The sequence below is a fragment of the Tympanuchus pallidicinctus genome, unplaced genomic scaffold, assembly GCF_026119805.1.
Source record: "Tympanuchus pallidicinctus isolate F22 unplaced genomic scaffold, pur_lepc_1.0 scaffold25, whole genome shotgun sequence".
NCBI lineage: Eukaryota > Metazoa > Chordata > Aves > Galliformes > Phasianidae > Tympanuchus > Tympanuchus pallidicinctus.
Genome location: NW_026294742.1, coordinates 4,758,608 through 4,778,377, shown reverse-complemented (window position 1 = coordinate 4,778,377; position 19,770 = coordinate 4,758,608). Strand labels below are relative to the sequence as shown.

General features: G+C 53.6%; 1 protein-coding gene and 1 long non-coding RNA gene across 3 annotated transcripts; one reads left to right on the top strand and one right to left on the bottom strand.

Moving 5' to 3' along the window:
• The first annotated feature begins 2,435 nt into the window (after positions 1–2,435).
• On the top strand, positions 2,436–19,695 carry MMP11 (matrix metallopeptidase 11). 2 transcript variants are annotated; one of them, XM_052689530.1, is made up of 8 exons: positions 2,436–2,567; positions 10,797–11,038; positions 12,186–12,329; positions 13,296–13,429; positions 16,054–16,301; positions 16,544–16,757; positions 18,341–18,598; positions 19,050–19,695. In XM_052689530.1, the coding sequence occupies exons 1-8, from the start codon at positions 2,436–2,438 to the stop codon at positions 19,181–19,183; spliced, it is 1,506 nt and encodes a 501-aa protein (XP_052545490.1). In that variant the 3' UTR covers positions 19,184–19,695. The 2 variants fall into 2 exon arrangements, with proteins under 2 accessions (XP_052545490.1, XP_052545491.1); XM_052689531.1 differs by lacking the exon at positions 2,436–2,567 and adding an exon at positions 7,796–7,880.
• Positions 7,058–19,745, bottom strand: LOC128083909 (uncharacterized). Its single transcript, XR_008208247.1, has 4 exons — positions 19,675–19,745; positions 10,924–11,032; positions 10,704–10,819; positions 7,058–7,164 (listed from the first exon to the last, which is right to left on the bottom strand). It is a non-coding gene; the product is annotated as an uncharacterized LOC128083909 (long non-coding RNA).
• Positions 19,746–19,770: the final 25 nt, after the last annotated feature.

The following is a 19,770-nucleotide window of genomic DNA, read 5'->3' as shown; positions in this document are numbered from 1 at the left end:
ATGCGCTGGTGGGACCTCCCAGTCATGAAGGTTGCTATGGATCCCCTGCAGCCACCACGAGCTCCCTGATCCCCAAAGGTTGCTCCAGCCTAGCAGAAGCTGCAGGAAAGCAAGCTGGCTGCACTTGCACTGAGAGGTGTCAGCCTGTTGGTGCTCCGGGGTTGGGGTGGAAGCCCTGTGCTCCTGTGCCAGAATGCTCTGTACATTCAGCAAGCTGCACACCGATGTAAGGCTGAGGGCTGTACAGGCAGACAGTGGCTGCGAGAGCTCCTAGCAGAGCAGTGTTAGCAGAAAAGGCTGGTGCTGGCTGCACGTAGGGCTGTCAGCAGAAGGTGAGCACACAGGCTCCCAACCCACTCAGTGGGCCATCTTCCTGCTGCTGAACATGTCCCTGCTCTGCTGGAAAATGCTTGGAATCCCAAACGCACCATGCGCTCTCTTTTGTGCTCAGTGTCTTGGCAGGAGCCGGCTGTTCTCACGCACGGTCCCATCTCTGTAAGGCCTGTGTTTCCCAGAACGCCCCCTTCCCAAGTCTCCCTTTTTTAAGAAGAGCCAAGCTGCCTGTCGCTGCCTCGCAGGCTGCTCCCACGCCTCTCCCTGCTTCCCCAGGGCACCAACAGCCTCCCCTGGCATGGGCTGAAGGCCCTGAGCTCCCGGAGACACCAGCCATTCAAATGAAAGACACTAAAGAAAAGCGAAACAAAGGCAGGAAAACTTTCCTTGCTGGAACCCAGCTGTCTGTCTCAGAGCTAGGCAAGAAAGTAAGAACTGCTGTGTGTTCCAGAGCAGCGGAGTGTCCACTCCACAGCATGCAGCCTGAGCCCTGCGAGCACTTTTCCCTGCTTCTTCCCTGTGGCTGCACCCACAGGTGTGGCCTCTGGGATACCTGCAGTGCCCATTCCAACAAGGGACAGCTGCCATCCTCAGTGCTCACAGTGGGAGCCAGACATGGCCTGAGCTGTGAGGTGTGGAGCTCTACAGTTCTACACGTTAGATCTGTGCAGGGTCAGGTCAGGACATCACTCTGGACTGCCTGACACGCAGTGCTAGGTGGGCTTTTGCTTTTCTGCCTCGCCTTCCTTTGCTCAGCATTGCAGTGCTGTCCAAGCAAGGCCACCACCAGGCTCACTCTTCTTGCATCTGCTTATCATATTCAGTATTTACATCCTAAATATGGTTTCCATAAAGTAGAACACGAACAATTCATCACAGACGAATAAAACAGTCATACAGCCTGGGAAGTTAGGAAGCTTTACCCACTCCCCATGCACCAGCACAGGCAGCTGGAGATCAAAGTCTCCTTATTTGCATACATTTCTTGAACTAATTTGCAGTTAATCTCTGCAGAGGGGATGCTGACACAGTGCAGAGCCTCTTCCCCACAGGAACCAAGAAACTGGAGCTGTGTGCTGCCTGCCTCCATCTCCAGGCTGAGCGGATGGAGGCTTTGGCATCCCCAAATCAGAGGTTTACCCTTCCTTCCCCTTCCTCAGCATCCTGCCCAGGGAAAGCCTTCCTGTGGGTGGTGAAGGGCCAGGCGCACACAGGGGCTCCCACAGAGTCCCACAAATGCAAAGCAGTGATGCAGGCACATTTCCTGTGTTAAATCCAGAGATCAGGTCTTCCCTGTGGGCACTGAAACATCCAGGCGTGCAGAGGATGGTTTTTGTCCTGTGGAGGGGAACTGGAAAACACCTTCACTGCCCTCCCACTTGCTCCCTTCGACCCAGGCATCAGTCCTTTAATGAACTGTCACAGACGAAAGCAGAACATCTGACCCATTTCTTCTAACCTGCTTTGAGGCAGCTCCAAGAGCTTTTGTGGCCCCACAAAGCACGCACGGGGCGGAGAATGGTGAACACTTGTGGGATTTCAGCACCACTTTTCAAACCCCCTCCCAAGCTGCCACGCAGAGCAGTCCCAATTTCGAACACCATCCCAGTGAGAGCAGAAACCAGCTCGGGACTGGAAGGAAGCGCTTGCAGCGTGTGTGCAACTTGCAGCCAGGTGCTGCCTCGCTGCAGATGCAGACGGCCGGAGGCGAAGCAGCATCGTCAGCCTGGGGCAGCAGTGCGCAGCCCCGCACCTCCTCCTTCTCTTCTTCCTCGTTCTCCTTCTCCTCTCCCCCCCAGCCGGTGCTGCAGCCCCCGGCAGCCCTGCGCCGTCCGGCCGCGGCTCCCGGCGCCTCACTCCCTCCCTCCCAACGGGGCGTGAAGCCCGGGGGGGCCGGGGAGCGGCGGGGCGGCCCCGTTCCGGGGCGGCTCCGCCCGCGGTACCGACGGGCCGCATCCCCTCGGCCCGCACGGCTGTAACCCGACGAGGGGAGAACAAAAGGCAGGAGCGGCGGCGGGCGGGAGGGAGGGAGGGAGGGAGGCGCGGGGGGAGGGCAGGCGGCCGCGGGGGGATAAAAGGCGCTGCGGGACCCCCCCCGCCCCATGTCCGAGCCCGCCCGGCTCGGCCGCTCCTCGCCGCCCGGCATGGCCCGCCCGCCGCTGCCCGCCGCCGCGCTGCTCGCCGCCGCCCTGCTGCACTGCGCGCCCGCCGCGCCCGCCCGCCGCCACAAGCCGGTGAGTGGGGACGGGCACGGCCCCCGGGCGGGCACCGGGACAAAGAGGGTTTGCGAGAGGATCCCCCGCCTTAAAGGCATCGGAAGCGGCCGTTCCGCGTGAGAGCGAGGAGACGGGATAACCGGAGGAGAGGGGCGAGCAGGCAGCAGGGGCCGCCTGGTTCCGGCACCTGGGATGCGGCTGCGGCGCCGTGCCGGGGAGCGGCGACGGGAGGCACCGGGAGCGGCTCGTTGGCTTCTTAGGCGTGTGCTGCACCGGTGTGCCGTAAAGCAACGGCAAAGTGAATGCCCGGTAGCAGCCCGCGGGGATTAGCTGAGGGTCTGCCGATGGTTTTACTCTCGGCTCTGTCATCTGAGCACTTTCTAACTTGGCTGCTAAGTATGCCGTGGGCTGGGACTTGGCACCGAGCAGCCTCGGCCCCCGAAGCGCTTGTATTATTCCAAACCAAATGTCACCGCTCTTGGCTCAGCCGTCACTCTGAGGAAGGCGAGGCCGGGCGTTCCCGCGGCTCTCACCCACAGCGGCGGCCGCGCGGGGCGGCTGCGAAGAGGCAGAGCGCACGGCCGGCGGTGCTGCTGCGTGCGGGGCCGCTCGCCGTGCTGGGGGCCGCACGCAGGCTGGGACGCTGCCGCTCCCGAAGGGACCTGAGCGGGCTCCGCTCCTGCTGCCGGCAAGGACTCGCGAGGTTCCCCGGGGACGGGAGAGCCGGTCACGTGTGTCACATCCTACAGACGTGGGTCCGGTCCTCGCACCGTTCGCGTTCCTCCCATGGTGCGTGCAGCTGCCGGCCGGCTGTGAGGGCTGGTCGGACCCCCAGCTGGTAGCCTGCTGTCCCGAGACTGTTTCCTCCTCACTCTGGGTTAGCGCTCCGCATCCTGAGCGCTCATACTTTTGTCTTGGCTCGAGTAACTGCACGTGATACCCGTACAAATATGTTTTGCTAAGGAGCATCTTGTGCTGGTGTGTTTGATCAGCCTCGTGGAGATCGGGGTTGTAAATCAACGTTTCATTCAGTCTTTGCAGAGAGTGGCTGCGCTGCTTTGAGGGTTGAAATGGACAGATGTTTTTCCATCCTTTCAGATAGAAAGGATCATCTCAGATTTCCTTTTGGGTACATGTTCCTTATCTGGTGTGCTCCTGAAGGGCATTCTGGTGCCTCCAAGTACAGACAGCATCACAGTCGTTGCTCTCGGCAAGTAAGATGACAGCAAAGTGCCTCATCCCACTCCCAGTGCCCCTGCTGGGGTACGCTGTGGGGTGGAGCAGTGATTGCAGCGAGGAGGACTGCATGGTTGTCAGTGAATTTCTGGCCTCATCCCTTCTCTGCCCTTGTAAGAGAGCTCTGCCATGCCATCACATGCTCTCCTGGCTAATTTTAGTCCTTCTGCACAAAGAGATGTTTCCCCATGTCTAACTGCAGCTGTTTTCCTTCCTGTGCACCTTGTGCTGTCAGGTGATGAATGAGAAGGGAGCCAAAGGACTGAGCTGGGAAAGGAGGCTTGCTCCTCTGAGACAGAACATGGTGACTTCCTCTGGCTGTGCCAGTAGGAGGTGTGGGCGAGGGCTGCACTGCCAACACCCCGTACCCAGACTGGGGCTGCTGGGTGCTGCAACACCAAATGACAATAGCTGTAATTGGGGAGGGAGGGGAATAAAGGGTTAAAATTCATTTTAAGGCTGGGCTTGAGAAGCTTCAGTCTTTGTAGGAAGCTCTGTAGCTCTCCTTCACTTTTGCCTTTATGCCTAAGAAAGAAAAAACAGGGTAAAACACAGGCTGTGTCTGGTGTCCACAGTAAAACTTGAGAACAAAAGAACTGCAGTCTTTGGGCAGTGCACGGCGCGTGCTGAATTCCTGCATTGCTTTCAGCTCCCCTGGGAATTCAAAGTCACTCCGCTTGCTGGGAAACTCCGTGGAAAAGCAGTGGCACCTCCCCAGCTGCCAGCACCATCACCTGGGAGCTGCACGCCGCAGCTGTGCCCCCAAAGCCGACAGTCCTGGGCTCCCTGCACTGCTCTGCTGCAGCCCCCAGCTCTCAGCGGAGCTGGCGAGGCGGCTCCTGCAGGAAGGGTTTGATTTGCGCTGTTTGGTTTGGCTATTTAAATACTGCAATGAGTGTTGGGGTAATTTTAGGCATGTTTATCCTCTGCTCTGGGAGAGACTCAAGACACATGTAAGCAGTTATTCTCCAGTGGGCCTGTTGTGTTTGTGCTTTCACATGCAACATGCACACACCCTGCAGTGTGGCAAATGGGGTGCAGCTGACAAAGCAGGCTGAAAGGGAGAAGAGGGGAGAGGAGCACTCTGTGAAGACCCCACGCTGCAGCACACGCTCACTTTTACTCGCTCCCCTGGGTGCAGTCTGCCCTGGCCCACAGCTCAGAGGGGCTCGTAGAAGCAGGGCAAAGGTGTTGTTCAAAATGGGGCTTCTGTGGAAAACTTTTCATGCTGAGTCTGCTTGTAGCTGTCCTCCTTGTGGACAGTGGGGTTAAGGAGAGAGGCATCACAATCTCACACCATCTCACTTAAGTGGCTCTGAAAATTAGTGGAGGGAGAAAGTCCACTGGACGTCTCCAGCACATCAGGCAGGTGGCCAGTGCTGTCTTGTGGGTTTGGAGATCCCTGCCTGCATTCCCTGAAGGCAGAACATCCCCCATAGCCCTGCAGAGGGCTGCACTGTGCCTGGTGGCTGTACCAGTGAGAGGTGTCCTGGCTGTTGTCCCTGGGTTGAGCACCAGTCGCTCATCGCTCACCTCAGCTTGGATGTAAATGCACAGTGAACAAAAAGATCTCAGCCCTTCCTCATCTGGCTGGAGAGCACTGCATCCTAGATTAGTTTCTTGTCTTCAAGGGGATTTCTAGGTCATCAGCCTAAGGGCTCTTGAAACCTTCCACTGTCCTGGCATCCTGAGGCTTGTTTGCTTTCTAAGTACTGCTGCTTCTGGCAAACTGTTGCTTGGGTGACACCAGCAGCATGGCTGCAGAGTTAATGATGGACCAGACTCACAAATTGTTATGTAATTAAAGCGCCTGATAACAAAAATAGTCCTGCAGTGTTTATTCATTTGCTTTCTGTTGTTACATCAGAGCCTGAGCCTTTTCATTCTGACTGTGGGCATAAACATTTGCAGTCTATAATGTTTCGTGTTCTGTGTTGCTTAGGAAAAATAAACATTTTCCTTCTTTCGCTGCCAACAACAACTATCACCAAATAATCCGGAAACAAACCGTCAGGCCCCAGGAGGTCGTGCTTGGTGGTGCTGTGAAGTATGAGAGCGAGCAGAGAGGAACCTCCAACTGTGCGAAGGCCAGGAACTGCAGCACCTCCCATTTGACCTCGTTTGGCCAAAGGTTGGCCTTTTCCTTTCCATTCCCTCTGCTCTGTGTGCAGTAGGACAGAGCTGCAGCGCAGCTTGAAGGAGCCAGTCCTGTTATAGATGTGTTTGGTGTAAGTAAAGAATTCAAAGGGGTTGGGAGAGAGACTTGTTCAGGGAGGAGGACCAATAATCTGTTGACTTTGCTTACACACTTCTTCTGCAGCATTTCCATTAACTGTGCCTTCAGCAGCACAAAAAAGATGTTTCTGCTGTGGACTTTCAGCTACAGCATTCACACCTTTGTGACCATCCAGTGCTGCGCTTATGGTCTGCCTCCACTCTCTACTCCAGAGCAGGGTGACCCCGGTTTCAATGCTAACAGCTGCAAGTGCACTTCCAATCCAACCCTGCAGACCCGTGCTGGGATGAGAAGCAGGCTGGTCAAAATACTGGGCAGAGTGCTCTGTGCCTGAGGAAACCAGTGCTGATGTCCAGCAAGACCATCACCAAGAGCCTGCTCAGCAGTGCACAGCCACTGAGGGGGCACAGCTGCCTGGCAGCAGAAAAGACATGCTGGAACTGTTGTACATGAGAGCCACAGGGGAAATCGTATCTGCTCTTGAACTAAGGGAAGGAGTGCTCCAAGGTGCAGACTCATGGATGGGAGGAGGATAATCCCACTAGCCAAAGGGAGAGCAAATACTAGGGCCACACCAAATACTCTGAGTAACAGAAGAAGAAAACAAGGAGAAATAGAAAAGTATCAGAAGGGGCAAGGAGGTGGGGAGAAAGCCCATCTACTCATCCCACAGCAGAAAAGAAAACAGCCCTCAGCCACAGGGGAAGTATCCAAGACTGATGGAATTCATGCTGTAGCTTGTCCAGTCCCTCCCATCTGACAGGGAGGGGGGTCTCCTTTCATGTCTGTGCTGCAGGAGTCAGCAGGAGCCCAGCCGTGGAGGTAATTAGGTGTGTGACAGAGAAGACAAGTTTAAGTTCAGGGCAGGCAGCAGAGGATGGACCCAGTCAGAGGAGAGCACCGAAGTTGTCTGTACCTGGCGGTGGCCTTGCTCTTGAGGTTTTTTATACACCCATTGTAGCTGTGCTGCTCTGGCTGCTTCTCTTTTCTGGGGGATGAGTGCTGCCCAACACAATGAGGTTGAAGATGCTCCTGGCTCCTTGGGATGGCTGGGACACTTCCTGGGAAGTTTGGCTGATGTTCATCTGGCCCCATCAGAGCTGGAGAGATGTATGTTGTCACAGAATTTGAGTACTGAGACAGCTGGAAGGAACCGAGTGGGCAGTCAGCACCTCCATGGTGGTTTCTGCTCTCCCATGGGATCAGTCCTTCCCTCCAGCTCCCCCTCAACCTTTTGGTCACAAGGCTGTTAAGAAGAGGTTTCTCTTTCTCTGCAGCCCTCTTTGTGAACAGTTTTGTTCCTCTGCTCTTTGCTCTGGGTTTCAGGCCTGGCAGTCCCACTGCACTCAACCACTTCTGCTCTGCACTTGCAGAAATTTTGCTGCTCAGTCTCCATTGCAAAGCCTTGGCTTCTTCCCCCGTGGGAAGCTGCCTGTTCCTGTGTACACTCACCATCCCTGACTATGGGTTATCCTGTGAAGGACAGTGCAAAGGGCTGCAGACTGCTGTAGGCTCAGAGGCAGCCCTTTGCATGGGAGGCTTCTGGTGGGCTGGGGATCAGCTGTCACTGGGGAGAGCTGGCATGCTCAGTCTTCTGCAGCCCTTGGCTCCCCCAGGCTGGCAGGAGGTGAGGCAGGCTCTCTCACACTGTCTGATTTCCCATCTTCCCTGCAGGTGCTGTTCTTGTGCTCTGAACCAGTTCTGCTTTTGGCCGTTCTGAATGTCTTTCCTGGCTTGCAGAGACCTCCCCTTGCTTTTGGTCTTCAGCAGTCCTTTCCCCTCTGCTGGCAGGATGGGAGGAGTGGGGATGCCCTCATGGTTACCCTACAGCTGTTGCCTTCCTAAGCCCTTCTCCACAGGTTTGTCCTTGCTTCAGCAGCAGCACAGCTCTAAGCAAACCCCTAAGCATACAGTTAGGGCATACCACATATGAAGAGCTCAATAAAACAAAGCAAGTGCTCCCTGAAATTCCCATACATATCCCATAGATGGGTGGTTTCAGCACAGGGTGGAAGGGATTCAACCTTAAGTGACAGGATGTGCCTTATCTAAGCCTTGGGAAGTGACTGCAGTGAGGTGTGTCCAGTCAAGGAGGCTGAAATCTCCAGCCTGATACGTCTCCTGAGCATTGTTTGGAAAGTGGTTTCTGCCCGTCACATTTCCCCTTGCTGGCTGTGCCTGCAGTGGCATTTTCCAGCCCTTTCCTGCCATCATGCTAATGTCAGTGTGGTGACGGCAGAGAGAGACTCTATGCCCTACCACTGTTTGTGCAGGGGTGCAGCAAGTGCAGGGGCAGCAGGGCAGGTCTAACGTCCTGCTTCCACCCAAGGGACCTGCTGGTGTCCCCTCCCAAGCCCAGTCAGGCTCAGTCATGGCAGCGGGAAGGCAGGTGGAGCAGGGAGGGTCCTGCTTAAAGGTAAAGTTGGGTCTGGATGTTTGGAGTTTGTGCCAACAAGCTCAAGTTAACCAAACAGTAGAGACAAAACCTGGCTGTCCTTACCCCCGGAACATAGGTTCCCCCAGGGCAAGAAGGAAAAAGGTAATTTCTCCTCTCTGCTTCTGCTCAGACGTTGATAATCTCTAGTTTATGCCAGTGTTCCTAGCCAAAAAGCCAACAATTGACTTTTCCTCCAATTGTCAGGCCTCCAGCAGTTAGGGTAGATCTTGCTATCATAGCCAAGACAAAAAGCCCATCTTCAATTTCAGCTCACTTGCCTGCCTGGGTAACTCCCGTCCCACTTCCACAGTGAGGGCTTTCCCCGGAGTCCATCTCCACTCCTGTTCCCTGTGTGCCTTGAAGTGGTTGCCTGATGCCTCCTGGCCCTGGAGATGCAGACACATTCATCACCCCATGGTAGCAGAGTTCTCCTGAGCAGCGCATGCAGTGTGGGAAGCCAAGAGCCTTTCAGACTGGGCTTTGGTGAAAAGCATCGGCAGACGCAGCTGCTGTTATATGCTTGGCAGAGGGTCTCATGGGGGCTGAGAATAAAATATTGGCCAGGACACAATCCTTATGAGTTCCTCCTGCCAGCTGTCCTTCTCAAACATTAGCTGCCTGGGAAGGCAGGATGCCAAGCCACTCTTAGAGAGTTCAGCTTAGAAAGACAGGTATCTTGCGCTTGGCAGGGCTCTGGCATTCAATGGAAGCAGGCTGGTGCAGCCTCCTCTTGGACTGGCCAACTCATGCACCCTCCTTTCACTAAAGGATTGGACGGATTCCCCATGCAATGGCTGGTGGGTTGAGTGGGCTTTGTTGTGCAAGACATAAAATGGCTTTCTTTGCCCTTCTTAGCGGTGTGTGAAAGTGCAGCGGGATGCCAGGATGGGGTTGATGCAGAGGCTGGTTTCTAAGGCAAGGGCTGGCAGATGCCAAGCCCCAGGCTGGCTGACTGACAGGGAGGACAAACCAGCACCATGAAGTAGTGACAGACATACAAAGAACTGGACACCTGAACTGCACCTTGTGCAACCCCTCTGGCTCCTGTGCCCACCTATGCATCACTCCGAGGCACGGGGCAGTCTCAGAGTCAAAGCCCAGTAGCGGAATTAATGCCAAGGGCTTCACACTTCATTCCTGCCCGCATGAATGGGCTCATTGTAGGGGAACAGAGGGACGGCAGCACGCGGATTACACGGCATTGCGGCAGCGCTGGCATCGCGCCAGCCCGACCCTCAGTCCTTAGGCAGGCGGGAGAGCTGGCCTGAAAGCAGGCAGCTCTGTGCAAGGGAAGGAAGAGAGCCCTACACACGACTCAAGCCCTGTGCGACGGAGCCTGCCTGCTTGAGCAGATGCATCACTGCTGCATCTCAAGCCCTCCTGGTGCTCAAGCACATTTAAATCTGGCTGCACAGCATGAGGCAAAAAGGGCTGCATTTGGACCCAGGGCTCACACAGCACAGTTACTCGGGAATCAAGCATCTTCTCATCTTATGTACCTCACAGCAGATTGGGGATTAAGCTTGACTCACGTATCATGGTGGTCCTGTGACCCATAATCTTGCTGTTAGTTGGGAAACCAGTGGAAATCAGTTAATTAGCACTAATTAATGCTTCCAAGAGGAACCATGCTTTTCTAATTAAGTGTGAGAGAGTGGAGTGACCTTTCTGCAAGCAGATCTACAGACATAGTGAGGCAAGGGGGGATGGTCCTGTCCTTCTCTCTCTCACACAGTGACAGGGACCGCAGGAACAGTCACTGCTGCTCTGCCCTGGGCTCTGTCACCCTCCAGATCCGTGTATCCTGCTCTCCAGCTCGTGCAGCCCCTGAGCCATGCCAGGGGTCTGCTTATCGCACTACAACACCACAGGAGGGACAACGGGAGCACAACCACGTGCTGGGGACTAAAGGCTTTCTCCTTCTCACATCACCCACATCACCGCTATCAGGGCAAGGAGGGAACACAAGGATGTGGTGAAAAGTGGGAAATTTTACTCCCTCCCTAGTGATTTGTTTCAAGTTTGGAGGGTCTGGTTCTTATCCACAGTTTGCAAAAGCATTTCATGCTGTCCAGTTGTCAAGGAAATGTGGACCAAAAGTAGATGTAGGGGGTGCTATGGAATTAGACTTTGTTCACAGGTATGGCCTTGCCTCAGAGCAGGAACCCAGGGAACTGAGGATGTCTGTGGGCAGCAGGATGTGCCTTAGCAGCCAGGGAAGAAACCAGGGAGAGGCGGAACTCACCTCTGCAGGTCTGCTGTTGGTAGATGTCCATTCCTCCATCAAGACCTCTCATATCCAAGACACAGAAGTGACAGCTTTGTTTTTCTCTTCCAGGACATGTCTCGAAAACATCACACCTGGAAGGAGCAGAGTCCCTGGCTTTCATCCCTGGTAGGGACTGGGGTGGCCGCCAAGGGCTTCCCCATGGGTGCAGATGAGCAGGCAGCAGGCTGGAACCCACCCCGCTGTGGTGTGCCAGACCTCCCGGTGCTGCCGGACGGCCAGAACGGGCGCAACCGGCAGAAACGCTTCGTCCTTTCCGGGGGACGCTGGGACAAGACTGACCTCACCTACAAGTAAGAGAGATGTGAAATGAGAGTAAGACTCAATGGCTTCTCCCTCCCTAAAACTCTCCATCTGATGTCCCTTGACTGCGGCATGCTGTGATGTCCTCATACAAGTAGGAGGGCAGCCCTGAGCTGGGTATAACCAGCTTGGCAGGGCAGCCACACACCAAACCGCCTGCAGGACTGCACCCAGCACCTCTCCATCCCTTCACGCACGTGTTCCTGTAAATGCAGCTGCTCACTCCCCCATCCCAACACCTTCTGCACAGCCACCCCTCAGCTTGTCCACAACAGCATCTCCACGCATGCCTTTGCTTCCCCATATCAAACCCCAATGCACACTGAGCTGTGCAGCAGCATAATCCTGCTGTGCTTTTGCCCCCCACAGCCATCATTCCATAGGCTGACCTCACAGTTTGTTTTAAAAAGTCAGTTTTATGCTGCTGCTATTGATGTTCCCATAAACATGATTCTGGTGTCAAGTTTTGCCCAAACCAGCCCACACATTCTCAAGTGCAGATCTGCTGATCAGGTCTAAGGGAAGGTTTGTTGTCTCCCCAGTTCCCCATAGGGTGTGAGGTGTGAGTGCTGAAGTGAGCACACTTGTAAGGACTTCAACAGCACACAAATAATATTTTGTTTAATTGAGTGCAGAAGATTGTTCCTCACAGCGTTAGGAGGCTACAGATGAAAGAAAGGCTTCTTCCATTTTTTACTTTGGTCAAGTGTTAAAGGAGGAAACACAGCTGAGATGAACACACACCAACACTGTTAGTGGAAGGGAAAGCAAGCTCCTTTTGTAGCAGACCTGACACTCTGATTATGTTGCAGAGAGCAGAATAGGCAGCTGCTCTGAGCAAGCCCAGATTTCCAGGGTCAAAAAGATTGATGGGCTAAAATAATATCACACCACTTCCAGGCAGCTCTGTGGGGATGGACTCAAGACAGAACTGGGAAATGCTGCAGCCCTTTACTCCAGAAAAGCACAGCTCCCCTCTGGGCCCAGTAGCCCGAGGGTTTCAGCACTGATGGAATTTGTCTGCTGCAATGTTGCATGGAAGAGGGTTCTGGAATGGAGCATCTCTGGATTGGAGGTACTCTGGTGCCAAGAGGGAGTGGCTGATGCTCTTTTCCCCTTGGGTCTTTTGCCTTTCAGAATTATCAGATTCCCGTGGCAACTTGTGAAAACCAAAGTGAGAAGGACCATCGAGGAGGCTTTGAAAGTCTGGAGCGATGTGACACCGCTGACCTTCACTGAGGTTCAGGAGGGCCGGGCTGACATTGTCATTGATTTCACAAGGTGAGCGCGGCGGGCAGCAACACACTGCTCCCAGATGGAGCAGCAGCACCGAGTAGGAGATCCCAGGCCTGCAGCTGAGCTGCCAGCACAGCACGGGCACTGACAGGGAGACTCATATTTCAGCTCTCAGACTTGGGCATGTTTTTGGTTTTTCTGTCAGATGTGGGCCGCTTAGTGTAAATGCAGCTGTTCTGTGCTGGCTGTGCACAGTACCGTTACTAATCCGTCATTAACTCTGCGTATATTTACATTTCTCTGCCCACAGGCTGTTTTCCTAAGTGTTTGTTTTGACGTTCCATCTTCAGGTCCTCCATCCTGTCCCCTGACAGTACAATGTAACTGTCTGCCTGAAGACAAATATAGCTTCCTTGTTAAATGAATTTTGGCTCTTGGCTTGAAATTAATGGCTGGCAAAACATTCACAGGAGCAAAGGCTTCCCTCTGTGGCCTGTTTGCACAAAACTGAGAACGGCAGTGGAGACTGTCCAAGCAGGGACGCAATTTGTGTTCTGTGTATTTGCCTGTGCCACCCTCAGCTCCCTACAGTGGTCACATCCCATGGAATTCCTTCAGTTGCCAACAGTGGGCTCGGCTTGAGTGAGGACCTGAGGATTTGGCTGGCTTCCTCACAGGCTGCCCCTCCACATTCCCTGCCATTCAGCCAGGTTGATTCAATTCTGGCTCCGGCACCCATTTAATTCTTTAGGTTCCATCTTCAGCTGTGTCTTGAGAAAACCATAAAACTCCCCTGGGCTTGGTGTGATGGGGCTCTACTTACTGAGTGCCCTGGCACAGAACCAGGTTGGCATCAACCTGTAGGGCTCCAAGCAGTCAATTATGGGATGAGCTTGTGGTGGGACGGAGACCTGCTGTCTCCTCGCAGCGATTCTCCACTTTGGGCCGTGCAGTGCCAAGCACCTGAGCCACATGGCTGTTTGTCTGAGGCGCGCTGTGGTTCCCCTCCAGGTACTGGCATGGTGACAATTTGCCCTTTGATGGGCCCGGAGGGATCCTGGCACACGCATTCTTCCCCAAGACGCATCGGGAAGGAGATGTCCATTTTGACTACGATGAGACATGGACGATCGGGAACAACCTGGGTATGGTACTGTTTAAGGCAGCTGTGCTGTGCCAGGTGTCTGTCGGCGCACTTAGAGATTATTTAACTGTGCTTTGAGCAGGGGCCCTGTAAAATTGATACGCAACCATCATTGTTGTGGGATGTATTGTCACTTCCTGCCACTTACAAGCCTGCTGGACTTTTTTGTCCTCTTCCAGCCACAGCAAAGCCTATGCCCAGCACTTGGATTCCCAGAGCAGACACAGGCTCACACACTGGATGACACACCAAGTGGCTTCCAAAGGACAGCATAGCAATCAGGCCTCAGACTCAGTCCTGCATGCCCTCAGAGTATTTTCCCTTTGAACAAGTCCATAAAGGGAATCTACCCAGGCTCCAGCTCTGTCCCTGTGGCCTGGGAATGCTCTGACCATAAACAATGCCACTGCAAGTCAAGACATTTTTTTCTTTGCTAATAATAGATCGGAGCTGGTAGCTCATTGCTCAGGCATTTGGGGCCTGGCGTCACAGTATCCATGTGATACCACAGTACCACTTGGGACCATCTGGACCAGCGCCCAAAGCATCCGTTTCTGCAAGAGCCACCCAAACTAGTGCAGGGACAAAGACAATCACAAAGCCCGAGTTAAAGCTCTGCCCCTCTGAGGTTTTCCAGATATTTTGTCCACATTGATGTCAGGACTCAGACGGGTCGCCCTCAAGTCCGATTCTGTCAGGTGAACACCAGGTTGGCTCTGTGGGGGACAGGACTATCACGTGTCCGACTTGGTCCTTGCCATCCTGATACAAGAATCTCAGCACCAGGTCTTGCTGCTGAAACCTTTCTGCTTCTCAGGGACAGGTGGGTTCTGACACTTTGCACCTCCCATTGGGGCTGCATGAAGAATTTCCTACATTCTCTCATAGACAGCGTTGGAGCCAAACCAGAACTGTCAAAACAGATGCCAGTTCCCATCAGAACCCAGCCCTGTTCCATGGCCTTTTCCCCCCTCTGCCTTCCATAAATAAATGTTATAAAAGGTCTTTGCAGCTAATTGCTATTTAATATGCCGAAAAGAGCTTTATGATATAAACACGGTTTAATCCTTGCCTAAGCTCTCAGAGATAGGAAAATCCTTAGCCTCATTACATACATGGCAGAGCAGAGGGGGTGAGGTGCCTCAGGGTCAGCCCAGAGCCGTGCAGGGAGCAGGACTGCATGCAGAGGACCTTCTGTGAGGGGCAGCAAAGCACCCAGCACAGCTCCTGCAGACGTGCTGTCCTTCACCTCCCCAGAGAATCTGACAGTACTGCTGCAGATCTGCCAACACTGGAAAGCATCGAGTGAGGATCCTGCCAAGCTAAACACAAGTGTCTGAAAGTTTGTAATAAATCACTGACACAGAGACCCCACTTTGTCAGCTGACCTAGGTGTGTTGATCTAATTGTGTCAGTGCTGCAAAAATTCATCGCTTCTACGTGCAGCTGACCAGCAGAGGAAGACCAGGGCTCACCTTCCCCTCCACCCTTCCCAGGCTCCCTTCCAGCTGCATCCCCATCCCGGTGCTGAGCAGTGACCTGCTCCCCTGGGCCAGCAGGGAAATCCCGCTCGGAGCAGTGAGACCAGCTGACTCACATCCCTGCCTTTCTCATCACCTGGGCTGCAGCTCGGAGGATTTCTGGCTGAAGGCAAGTGAAGGAATACGCTGAGACTTGTCAACAAACAGCCTCAGCTCACAAGCTTCGCTGCTTAATGTTTCTCTTTCAAATTTCCCTAAAATGTATCAACTTCAAAAATGATCTATTGGAAGGTAAATAACATCTGCCAGTCAAGCAACATTTTTGTTTACTGAAATACACTTTTCTCTGTTTACTCTTATAAACGCTGTTTGATCACATATTCCCGAGGTACAATCTCCCATACAACTGCTTGTGCTCGGTGAAGAAGGGCAGGTCTTGACACTGGAGGAATTTTTATGTGTTTATCTTTAAATGCCCTCCTATTGCCACAATCCATACACAAGCAATAAATGAGCTCCCTCTGCTGTCTGCGTGGCAGCCACCACTCGCCGGCTGCATTCCCGGAGGAGACCCCAGTGACACCAGGAGCTGCCACAGCAGGCATGAGATAAGTGCTACCTGCTACATTATAGCTGTAGCTAACAACAGCTGCAAGCCTGGGTGAACAAAGAGCAGCCTTCCCACCCACCGCTTACGTCTGAAGGCCAGGTTTCCTTCTTTCTGCAAAGTTCTCCTTTCCAAAAGTATGTGGAAAATCCTCACCTTCCAGATAGCTAATGAAGTCCCTGGAGACAGAATTAAAGATTACCAACATGCCCAGGCTAATACCTGAGCATATGAATTCACTCACAGTGCTCTGGAATCAGTGGATCCCTTAATTAATTATGCCCTTTGATCCCTTAAAAACCACACACACAAACAAGGTATAGAGCTATACAGGAAAACATCCAGGAACAGTCTGCAAGCTAGGTTTCTATTGCTGCATGTCAGACTCCTAGAGCATACCTCAGTGCATTGTCAGGAGCTGATGATCAGCAGCAATGAGCCTAATAGGACAGCATCCTCTCTGTGAGAGAATCATCCTCACAGCCTGCCCATCTCACACTAACAGGCACAAGCGTCTCCTGTCTCATCCCTTTGCAGGCACTGACCTCCTCCAGGTGGCTGCTCATGAGTTTGGCCACGTGCTGGGCCTGCAGCACACAACTGTCTCCAAGTCACTGATGTCTCCTTTCTACATCTTCCGCTACCCGCTGAGTCTGAGCGAGGATGACAAGCAGGGTATCCAGTATCTCTATGGGAAACCCAAACTGGATCCCGACCCAACCCCAATGCAGCCAGCAGAGCTGCCCCAGCCAGACCTTGAAACAAACGAGATCACCAACGTGGAGGTAAGCAAACAGCTCGTCTCTGTCTCCTTTATCACTGTGGCGTGTTCTCAGCTGCTGAGGCTGCCCACACCATGGGGCCAGCAGCAGTCTTGGACATGATTTGATGCCTGTTTTCCTTGCACACCACTGAGCTCAGTAGTAGGATGACGTCCTGGACACGGGGCTGTCTCATCAGCTGAACCCAGCCTGGGTGAGGGCGGTTCTCGTGGGTCCCAGCCCCTGACCAGGCCATGCTTTGGCAGGCTGCGCAGCCCGATGCCTGTGAGACAGCTTTTGATGCTGCAGCCACCATCCGGGGAGAGCTGTTCTTCTTCACATCTCGCTACGTGTGGCGGCTCCGAGCTGGAAAGCTGCAGGCCGGTTACCCAGCTCTGGCCTCACGTCACTGGCAGGGGATCCCAAGTTCTGTCGATGCCACCTTCGAGGACCCTCTGGGCAATATCTGGTTTTTCCAAGGTAAGAGCTGGACTGGGATCAGATGGCTCAGAAGTAGTCTTCTTTACAGCGGGGTATTCAGGACACAACAAGTCCCTGGGAGAAGAAACCCTTAGGATACACTCAACAAATCATGATTCTTGCTGTTTATTTCTTTCTCTGTTTAAGCTTTTTAGCAGATGTGAAGGGGAGAAGAGAGAAGAAAGGGTCGCTTTTACTTCAGACACAACCATATCTATGCCTCTGGAATTGTTTTGAGCCTCTGCCCTGGCCATGCTGCTGGCAGAGGAGGAAGGAAACACTTGTAACATCTTTCTTGGGGATGAAAACAGGAGAAAAGTGGCAGGTTCACTGGTGCCCACAGTTACTGAGTTTTGCTAGCACCCCAAAACTGTGAGCCCACAAAGAAGGGAGCCCTTACGTAGAGCCAGGCAACCTCCAGACACCACAGGGATTCAACACCAGCCACCACAGCGGGGTGAGCCCTCCTGGACAACTTTGGAGCTTAAGACCAGCAAGGACTGCTGTTTCAGCTCCATTGTTTTCTCTAATGCTCTTTCCAAGTGTGTATTTAATATCAGGGACACAGAACTATGTAACTATGCCCAACTGCCCTGACTGTGCATGCCCCATCTGTGCACTATGAGACCAAGCACCAGAAACCACACCAGGCAGCTCTGCAGGCAGCTTTACCACATAAACAGATTGCTCACCTGCAGATGAGGTTTACAGTGTGAAAACTGGCAGGCTCCAACCATGAATTAAAATGAGATAAGGGGAAAGTATTACATGCCATAGGGCAATTACAGAGTTTCCAGTTTAATCTAAACTGGAAATATGTCCCCCATCTCTGTTTCAGCTTGGCAACAAGAAATGGAGTTCTGTACTTTGCCTCTCTACAGCCACATGTCCCCCTTATGCCTGTACGTATGATCTCTTCCAGATAAGCAGGCAGGGTAGGGACTGATCCTTGGGCCCTATCCCGTGCACGGATGTGGCACACAAGGAACGTGCCCCCCTTGAGCCAGTCCATAACCCATTTTGCTTCTCTGCAACCGCCTGGCTGCCCCAGGCCTCGCCACAGAGATGCCACAAGAATCAGCCTTTGTCTGGTCAAACTCTACAGCTTTGTGGATTTCTTTATCCAATGATGGGCTCTACTCCTTTTTCGGCATAACCAGGGCAAGCTAAAAGTTCAGGGCTGATTCAATTGCCTGAACGCATCCTCAAAAACTACAGGCAACCCCATCTGACTGGAGCAGCTAGAGAGAAACATTCTTTCAAATGAACACAGGCCTCTCCAACACCACAACCATGAGAGGCCAGGAAAGGCAGCCTGGCAGCTAGTATGTAAAGTTAAATCTTGTATTATAACTTCCACAGATACAGAAGAGACAGCTGCTAGGAGTCCTCCCAATCCCACCACTGACAATTCTGGTTGAATTGAGGGGAGAATTAAATTCCTTACCCGCTTGGTGGGCATTCATAAATAGCTTTCCTTGGGAGCTCTGCCCAGGCACCAGCTCAAGTCTGCAATTCAGTGCCAAGTTATCTGACATCTAAGAACCTCTGAACCTGTGTCCGCTTTTCCATCTTCTCACCAGATTCTCAGTACTGGATTTATGACGGCGAGAGAAGAGTCTCTGGTCCCACCCCAACTGTAGAGCTGGGCCTCCCTGCTTCTCCCGTGCAGGCAGCTCTGGTGTGGGGAGCAGAGAAGAACAAGATTTACATCTTCAGTGGAGGCAACTACTGGCGCTTCAACCCTCGCACGCGCCAGGTGGACAACATCTACCCCCGCACCATGGCTGACTGGCGTGGTGTCCCACAGGAGATTGATGCTGCTTTTCAGGATGAGTTGGGTCAGTGCCAGTGGGGACAGGGCCTGCTCTGGGGCATGCGCTCAGGGTGATGCTACTTCCCACCAGAAAGACTTAGACATTTGGTAGCAGTGGACACTTCCCAGCCATAGCACATGCCATGAAGTTTATACAGACTCAGACAGGTCCCTCTTGTCTGAGGGACCTCCTCCTGTCTGTCCCTTCCCTGGGTAGGGAACCGTGGATTCTTTTAAAGTATTAATTAGAACAATCAACATTTAAGCATCTGATGAGAGAAAACTTAAAACTTCTGGTAAATGAATGGTCACAGAGTCCTACCCAGCTGTTACCATTCCCAACAATGTCAGCACAGCAGCTCTGCCCACAGTTCAGCCTAGGCAGCTGTGCTGAACAAACCAGCTGCTTTCAGTATTACCTAGTGCTGGCAGCTGAGCCAAGCTATCTCACCTACTCCTCCCTCTATCTTCCACAGGTTTTGCCTATTTCCTGAGAGGCCGAGACTACTGGAAGTTTGACCCCGTCCAGGTGAAGGTGCTGGAGGGTTACCCACGCCACATCAGCCAGGACTTCTTCAGCTGCACACCTTCCTCCAACTCCTTCCGATGAAGGAGCATCCCCCTCTCTTCCCTTCCATCCTTGACCTCCAGCAGCCACAGAGGGCTCCGCCGCCCGTCCTGGCTCCTTTCAGGCACAGAGCCTGACACAACAGACGTGTCACAACAAGTGACAAAGTTTGCTCCTCTCCCGTTCCAGCAGCAGCCCCAGCTTCTGTCACTGTCAACACAAAAGCATCTGCCACATTCTTTACAGACACGAGCAGGCCAGGTCCTTCCAGCGATAGCATCCCAAGAGCCATCAGGCCCGCCTGGAACGGGACTCCCCCCATAACCCCGACCCGCCGCCGCCCTCCGCTCCGTGAGGCCGCAGCCCCTCAGCCAGCCCCCCCGCGGCTCCCAGTGCTGGACACTGCCCCTCCGCACCGCGCTCCGAGGACGGAACCAAACCCGCGGGCGTCAACGTTTGTACGACGCGTATAAACCCTTTTTTTTTATATATAAATATATATATATATACTGTGTATATACGTATGGATGTACCAATAAAGCGCCTCTTTTCTACCTGCCGCCCGCCTCCCCTCAGCGCCGCCGCCGCCGCGCGCCGGGTGGGCGGGAACGAGCGCGCGGGAACGGGTA